This window comes from Cebus imitator, unplaced genomic scaffold (assembly GCF_001604975.1).
Source record: "Cebus imitator isolate Cc_AM_T3 unplaced genomic scaffold, Cebus_imitator-1.0 Scaffold36, whole genome shotgun sequence".
NCBI classification, from domain to species: Eukaryota; Metazoa; Chordata; class Mammalia; order Primates; family Cebidae; genus Cebus; species Cebus imitator.
The window spans coordinates 422,854-431,408 of record NW_016107351.1 but is presented as its reverse complement, the minus strand read 5'-3'; the positions used below and the strand labels follow the sequence as shown (position 1 = coordinate 431,408).

Sequence of the window (8,555 nt, the reverse complement as noted above, 5' to 3'; positions counted from 1 at the left end):
TTGAGGCTTAGCTGGATGTGGCCCCAGCTACTCGGGAGGATCACTTGAGGCTTAGCTGGATGTGGCCCCAGCTACTCGGGAGGCTGAGGTGGGAGGATCACTTGAGGCTTAGCTGGATGTGGCCCCAGCTACTCGGGAGGCTGAGGTGGGAGGATCACTTGAGGCTTAGCTAGATGTGGCCCCAGCTACTCGGGAGGCTGAGGTGGGAGGATCACTTGAGGCTTAGCTGGATGTGGTCCCAGCTACTCGGGAGGCTGAGGCGGGAGGATCACTTGAGGCTTAGCTGGATGTGGTCCCAGCTGCTCGGGAGGCTGAGGCGGGAGGATCACTTGAGGCTTAGCTGGATGTGGCCCCAGCTACTCGGGAGGCTGAGGCGGGAGGATCACTTGAGGCTTAGCTGGATGTGGCCCCAGCTACTTGGGAGGCTGAGACGGGAGGATCACTTGAGGCTTAGCTGGATGTGGCCCCAGCTACTCGGGAGGCTGAGGCGGGAGGATCACTTGAGGCCAGGAGTTAGAGGCTTCAGTAGGCCATGATGGTGCTACTGCTGCACTCCGTCCTGGGCAGCAGAGTGAGACCCGGTCTCAAAAAAAGTTGAGTTTCGACAGCCACAAGTGCTGTGCTGTGTCTGTCTTGTCAGCCTTTCCGGGAGTTCTGGGCTTTGGGGCTGTGTGGCTTGTGTGTGGTAGGGGTGTGGACTGGGGTATGCAAGCAGCAGGGCCTGGGGTTTCTGGCCTGGTGTGCTCACACGTGACCTCCCAGGGAGTCTTCCTTCTGCTTGTGTGAATGTCTCCCCCAGTTTGAGAAGCAGAGGGTTGAGAAAGGCGTCTACGTGCTCAGGACCCCAGGTGTGCGATTGTCCCTCATTAGCCCAGGCACCGGGGAGAGAGCTGTGGTGTCAGCACTTCGGAGGCCCTGGCTCGCTGCCTGTCAGTCACAGGGACAGCTCCGTAGCAGCCCACAAAGTCCTGTTTTCCTTCTGGAGCAGATTTCTTGTGCATTTAGCCTCCAGCCTGCGCAGTAACCATTTCAGGAGCACAGGAAACAGTGTGTCAGATATGGGTCATCTTTTTCAGAGCAGTGCGCCTGTGTGAGAAACATTCTTCCAGTGGCAGCATTCATAGCGGAACCAAGCTGTGCAGCTGTTTCAACAGGGACCACTTGATGGGAGGCGGGGGTTGGGGGGTGGTAAGTGCTTGGCTTCTCTGTGTGCGACCTCCTGCCTTGTTTCAGGCGTGTCCTTGGAGCTCTGTTCTGGTGGGCTTGGTGGGTATATGTCCTCACCTGCGGCCTTCATGGCAGTGTGGTGGGCTCTGAGGTGGGCTCTGGGCCTGCCTGCGTCTGTCTGGACTTGGGTGTTCCTTAGGCCTGGAGTGTCTCCTTCAACTCACCGCCCATCCTTCCTCCCACATGTGCAGCCTCTTCCAACTGTGTGTTCGTTTCTCCAGCTCACAGTCTTGGTCTAGTTTCATTTGTCCTGCCTGGTTTAATCTTCAGGTGCTTCTTTACTTTTAGTTTTGTTATTTTATTGTGCTCATTCCGTTTTCGTAGCTAGGTTCTGGGACGGGATGGCCTTTTTACTCTTGACTTCTCAGTACCCTTATCCCAAAGTAGCTGTAGGGCTGTGGCCCTGTGTCCTCATGGAATTCAGCTCTGGACTGCACCTGTCTTCCCTTCCCCCGGGGGCTCAGTGTGTGGTTGTCGACCGTGGCATGAAAAGGCGCAGCCTTGGAGCAGGATGTCTGAAGAACCGGGAAGCTAGGACTTGCTGGGTGTGGGGCCATCTGCGGCCCTGTATGGTGGCTGCTCTAGTCTTGTCCTTCCCTGGGACATGTGAGCTGCTGGCCTCTTCTGAAACAGCCTGGAAAAAGGGCATTAATTACATTAACTGTAAGAACACCTAGTACCCAGGAGGGTTAACTTACTCCCTGCTCCATTCCTGGGCTAGGTTGTGCAGTGAATGGAGCTGTACCCATCCCCAGGGGTCCAGGACGTGTGTGGCTGGTGTGGCCGTCCCCTAAGTGTGCACAACTCATGTAGAACCTGGGGCTTCTCCCCAGTCCCATCACCAGCCCTACAGCATTACCCAGGACCCAGGGAGTAGCACCAGACCCCGGCTGTGGCAGAAGCAGGGTGCCTGAGAGAGGAGTGTGTCTGTGTCTTTGCCAACCCCATTGGGTTCTCCTGTGAGCAAACCAACTGAACCTGTGCCTGGGCCCGGCCGTGGGTCCTGCTGACTTGATTTGCCTAGAGCATCTTCTGGGGACACGGTGTGGGGCGTCTGGGAGGCGTGGCATTACGCTGTGCCTGTGTCAGCAGGAGACTCACCACATGTGTTCCTTTCTGTTCCAGCTTTAAACTTTCATTGAGATATTTGACTAGGTGATATTTTTCTTCAAAATTCAAACTGAAGGGAAGAAGACAGAGAGCCTCCACAGACCCTGGAGCCTGCCCTGCCCCCCCAGGTGACTGGAGGCACCTGTTCCTCATCCCTCTGGGGACTGATTCAAGTGTGACCAAATGGATACAAAGGTTTTCTTGTCTTGTTTCGTTTTTAGAGATGGGGTCTTGCTCTGTGCTCAGGGACCATCATGGCTCACTGCGGCCTCTACTTCCTGGGCTCAAGTGATCTTCCTGCATCAGCCTCTGAGTGGCTAAGACTCCAGGTGTGCGCAACCATGCCTGGCTAATTATTTTTTATTTTTGTAGAGATGGGGTCTTGCTATGTTGCCCAGACTGGTCTTGAACTCCTGGCCTCAAATGTTCCTCTTGCCTCGGTCTCCCAAAGTGCTGGGACTACAGGCATGAACCCTGTGCCTGGCTAAAATTGTTTATTTCGTTTTACAAGAGATAGCGACTATTTGTCACACCGTTCTACCAAACACATCTTTGAGGTCATTTTACATTAGTTTCGTGCTTTTCCCCTTGCACTTGATGATCTGAGACCCATGTCCCTGTGACACTCTTTGCCCGCCTTCTCTCTCTCTCCAGCTTGCCCACCCTGCCCACTCATGGCTTCCATGGTTTTCTGTTCTCTCCACTCCCCTGAGACCAGGGGTACCTCAGGCTTGGATCTGAGCGCAGGAACGTGCCCCCGGCTGCTTGGCTTCCCCCCGCACCCCTGGCATCCCTCGGGTCCCCTCTCGGGTTCGACACGTGCCGTGGGTGCTGGGTGCCTTGGGCCAGCCTCATGGGCGGACGGCACGCCCTGAACCATGCCGCCCTCGCCACTGTGCCACTGTGGACACACATCTGATTAGAAGCAGACATTGGCCTGACAGGCATTTGTTTTAGTATATTTAAGTCACAGTAACAATGATACTTTTTCAGGTTCATTCAGATGTTACTCTTTGTGAAAAGTATGAAGCATCTTTCTCCAATTAAAACCCTAGAGGACACAAGTGCCGATGTGAAAATATGCATGGGTTTACTGAGCCTCTGGGCAGACACTCAATGAAACATGTGAAACTCACAGAGTGTAGTTGTGATCCAGTCACTCGGTGACGATGAACTCCCAGGGGCAGCTGGTGTCCATCTCAGCCCCTCTCCTTCAGCCGGGCACGCAGGAGGTGGGGCAGCCGCCTGGTGACAGACACTCGCCGGTTTTTCTAAGTATTCCTGTGTATGTTGATTGCCAGCTGGTCAGACAGTTTAGTTGGTTTTCCTAAACATTTGTTTACTGTCAAATCAATGTAATTAGATTGAGCGAAAGCCCTGTCACTTGCTGGCTTTTTGCTATAGCCTCAGTAGAGCTTCTGAACCACCCCAGCAAAATTATTAAATATAAAATGTGGCCGGGCTTGGTGGCTCACGCCTGTAATCCGAGCACTTTGGGAAGCCGAGGCAGGCAGATCACCTGACATCGGAAGTTCGAGACCAGCGTGACCAACATGGAGAAACCCTGTCGCTACTGAAAATACAAAATTATCTGGGTGTGGTGGTGCATGCCTGTAATCCTGGCTACTCGGGAGGCTGAGCAGGAGAATTGCTTAAACCTGGGAGGCAGAGGTTGCGGTGAGCTGAAATCGTGCCCCTGCACTCCAGCCTGGGCAACAAGAGCAAAACTCTGTGTCAAAAAAAAGTAAATAAATAAAATGACTTATGGCTTGATCGATTGGCATTGCATTAGTTTGTTAAAAGTTCATATTTCAAATACTGTGAAGTTCATATTTCAAATACTTGAAATGCCAATTCATTATTTTAGTTACTGATTTTGAATTTGATGCCTGTTTACAGTGGGTTGTCATTTAAAGGAGGTCTCCCTGCTCCAGCTTCTACTGACATACGCTTCACGTGCTGTTTTCAGTGCCATACTTCTCTGAAGTGTCTTACTTCTTTTCCTGGGAGCACAGGTGTTGCCCGTACTTGGAGCTACACTGCTGTGGTGGGAACCCCACCCGGGAAGGCACGACGGGACGGTCTTTGGGGACTGACCATGACTTTTCCTCACCCTCGGGAGAGCTGGAGAGGCGGGGGAGCACAGCTGCTGTCTTCGTGCTCAGCTGCAGTGTGTTGTTTCTTCAGCCAACTGATAATTTATTTATTTATTTTTTAAGAGACAGAGTCGTTGCCCAGGCCGCAGTGCAGTGGCGTGATCTCGGCTCACTGCAACCTCTGCCTCCCAAGTTCAAGCGATTCTCCTGCCTCAGCCTCCCGAGTAGCTGGTAACAGGCGTGAGCCACCATGCCCAGCCTTGATACTTGAGAAACTTACTAACAGGTTTTAGTGTGCCTCACAGGTGCAGGACGTGGACTTGCCAGCCTGTGATCCTTGCTACACTGTGGGCTTTGAATCAAAAGCTGACACGGGAGCTCTGGTCTCATGGTCTTTGTTGCTCTTAGTTTCCAGGAGACCGACAAGGCCTGGCACGGGGGATGTCTGGCGCTGGCGGAGCTGGGCAGGAGAGGCCTGTTGCTGCCGTCTCGACTCGCGGATGGTGAGTAGCTGAGGCACGGTCAGTTGTATCGCTAACGCTGTCCGTGGCAGGCTGTGACTTCTCGTCTGAATCCACCTCCGCAGTATAGCCCTGCCTCGAGAGTGCACAGAAGAGCTTGAGAACGGGGTCTGTCCACCTTTTTCTCACATTGGCCTTCACCATTGCGTGGTTGCTTCGTTTTTCTGGTGTGAAATTCTAATGCCACAGGTTACCCTGTGTGCTCGGTTTTGGAGGGCCAGGAATCATGGTAACATCTGATTTTCTTACTCCCCGGAACCGGTTTTCATTCTTGAGGGGATTGTTGCCCCTTAAGGACACACGCAGTGGCACCTGCTTGAGTTGTAGAACCAGGTACCCCGGCAGCATCTTGGGTGACCCAGAGTGATGCAGTACTCCCTGGAGATGAGGCTCAGGCCAGCGTGGAGTCAGGGTGGGAACTGGGGTGGAGGGCTGGGGAGCTCTGTGGTGGCCCGCAGTGTGGTGGGGACAGAGGGCATGGCACAGCAGGCGCAGAGGCACTGCCCAGACCAGCTGTTGTGCTGGGGCCTCACGCAACCCTGTCTGTGTTTGGTGGGAGGGTCCCTGGGTGTGGTTGGTGGTGCCCTCTGGGGGCAGGAAGGAATGGATGTCTGTACAGGAGAGAGGGGGCCCATCCTGAGAGGGCCCCACCACAGACACGGCATACCCCGGGAGTAGAGGGGCCCCATCCTGAGAGGGCCCCACCACAGACATCTCGCACCCCGGGAGGGTCTGGGCCTATCCAGACGTCTGTCCAGAATAGACACCTGAGATGCTGCGCGGCCTTGCGCCTTCCCAGGGCAGAGCTGTGGTGGCATCTGAAGTGACAGCTTTGCACTTGGCATTGTGATGTGTGGGGAAAGCTTTTAGAGCCTGTAGTTCTTTTTTTAATGTTTCTGCTTATTTTTTTTTAGAGTTTTTAAATTTTTAAACCTCTTTTTTGCGATCTAATTTACATGCTATAAAATTTATTCATTTAAGTCTACGGTTAAGTGGTTTCTATGTATTTACAGAGGTGTGCAACCATCGTCATAATTTAATTTCTGAACATTTTCATTGCCTCCGAAATAAATCCTGTGTTTAAGAGCTGTCACTTTCCACTCTCCCCAGCACCCCGCCCTGGCAACCATGTCTCCAGCGTCTCTGTGAATTTGTCTTTTGTAGACATTTCATAAAAGTGGAACCTGCAGCGTGTGATCTCTGGTGTCTGAATTCTTCCCCTGCATGTAATGGTTTTAGTTCCTCCGTGTCGTAGCTGGTGGAGTGCCTCTTTCCTTCCTGTGGCAGAGCCTCGTCCTGTGTGTAAATTTGTGAATGCGCTGCACGCCACGCCTTATCCTCTTCATCAGCTGATGGACACCTGGGTTGTTCCACCTTTCACCGTTGTAATAATGCTGCCGTGAACACTCGTGTGCACGTTTTTGAGTGGATGTTGTTTTCATTTCCTTTGGGTATAGACCTAGAAGTAGAAATGCCACGTCATATGGTAACTCCATGTTTAACTTTTTAATGAACTGCCAAACTTTTTCCAAAATGATTGCATCCTTTTACAGTCCTACCTGCAGCGTATGAGGGTTCTATTGCTCTGCATCCTCACCAACATTTGTTTTTAACTTAAAAAAATTTTTTTGATGGGGTTTAACTTTGTTGCCCTGGCTGGAGTGCAGGGATACAATCCCTGCTCACTGTAGTCTCCATGTCCCAGGCCCAGGCGACCTCCCACCTCAGCCTCCTGAGCAGCTGGGGCCACTGATGCTCACCACCACGCCCTGGTAATGTTTTGTAGTTTTGTTAGAGACAAGGCTTCACCACATTGCTCAGGCTGGTCTTGAACTCAGCTCAAGTGATCCACCTGTTTTGGCCTCCTGAAGTGTTGGAACCCTGCTTCTTTAAAAAAACAAAACCAAAAAAGCCAAAACCACCCTAGTGAGTGTGAAGTGCCACCATTTGATGCTTTTGGTTTGCTTTTCTCCGATGGCTAGTAACACTGAGCATTTACTGTATTTGCTGCCTATTTGTATATCTTCTTCGGAGAAATGTCTATTCAAGTTCTTTTGCTCATTTAAAAAATTGACTTTTTTATTGTTGTTGTAAGTAAGAGTTTTTCATGTATTCTGGATCTAGGTCTGTTATTGGATATATGATTTGCAAATGTTTTATGGCATTCTATGATGGCCTTTTCACTTTCTATTGATTGATTGATTGACAGAGTCTTGCTTGTTGCCCAGGCTAGTGTGCAGTGGCACCATCACAGCTTACTGCCACCTCGAACTCCTGGGCTGAAGCCATATCCCCACCTTAGCTTCCCAAGTAGCTGGGACTACAGGGGCTCACCACCACGCCTGGCTAATTTTTTCCCTTTTTTTGAGACAGGATCTCACTCATCGCCCAGACTGGAGTGCAGTGGCATGATCTCGGCTCACTGCAGCCTCCACCTCTCGGACTCAAGTGGTCTGCCTACCTCAGCCCCCGAGCAGCTGGGGCTACAGGTGCGTGCCACCGTGCCCAGCTAGTTGTTGTATTTTTTGTAGGATGGGGTTTTCGCATGTTGTCCAGGCTGGTCTTGAACTCCTGAGCTCAAGTGCCATCTGCCTCAGCCTCCCAAAGTGCTAGAATTACAGGCGCGAGCCACTGTGTCTGGCACTCATTCCTGGCTAATTAAAATTATTTTTTGTAGAGGTGGGGGTCTTAGTGTGTTGCCCAGGCTGGTCTTGAACTCCTGGCCTCAAGTGATCCTCCTGTCTCAGCCTCCCAAAGTGGTGGGATTACAGGCTGTGCCTGGTGTGTTTTCAGTTTCTTTGATGGTGACATTTGACCCAGGTTTTAGATTTTAATTAAGTCCAGCTCATCAGCCTTTTATTTTTGTGTTTCTGGTGTCATAGCTAAGAAATCACTGCCTCACCCAAAGTAATGAAGTTGTACTCCTGTGGTTTCCTTTAACCTTTTGTTCCATCCCAAGTAAGTGACTGGTAATGTGCATTTGTTATGCTGGATGTGTGTGTGGGCATGTGAGAATGTGTGGCCAGGATGGCTGTGGGTTGCCAGCTCCAGGTTGACTTGAAAGAGATGAGAGACTCCTGGCTCGCTGTGTGTGTGTTTTCTGTCGTGTCTTATGGCAGCATCCACTGACCCCAGGCAGCTGGAGAGAGAGGATGCTTGCTGTCATAAACGAAAGGGTCAAGCTGTTGTTCAGAAACTGATACATGGTGTGGATACGCTGGCCCATGACATTCGCATGGTCGGCAGGCCCCCCCCACTCCTGCCTGGGGTGCCCTCTATGTGAGCTGAACCCTCCTCCCTGGGGGTGCCCTCCACGTGAGCTGAACCCTTCTTCCTGGGGTGCCCTTCATGTGAGCTGAACCCTCCTTCCTGGGGGTGCCCTCCATGTGAGCTGAACTCTCCTCCCCAGGGGTGCCCTCCATGTGAGCTGAACTCTCCTCCCCGGGGGTGCCCTCCATGTGAGCTGAACTCTCCTCCCCGGGGGTGCCCTCCATGTGAGCTGAACCCTCCTCCCTGGCAGGGCCTCCGTGTGAGCTGAACCCTCCTCCCTAGTGGGTCCTCCATGTGAGCTGAACCCTCCTCCCTGGTGGGTCCTCCATGT

At 52.2% G+C, this 8,555-nt stretch overlaps 1 protein-coding gene across 4 annotated transcripts in view; it reads left to right on the top strand.

Moving 5' to 3' along the window:
- The window catches only part of TBCD (tubulin folding cofactor D), a 196,147-nt gene that overhangs the window by 52,216 nt on the left and 135,376 nt on the right, over positions 1-8,555 (top strand). For all 4 annotated transcript variants that reach the window (XM_017524704.1, XM_017524703.2, XM_037737131.1 and 1 more), the window contains one exon: positions 4,842-4,936. In XM_017524704.1, coding sequence (XP_017380193.1) covers positions 4,842-4,936 — 95 coding nt within the window. The remainder of the gene's footprint in view (positions 1-4,841; positions 4,937-8,555) is intronic.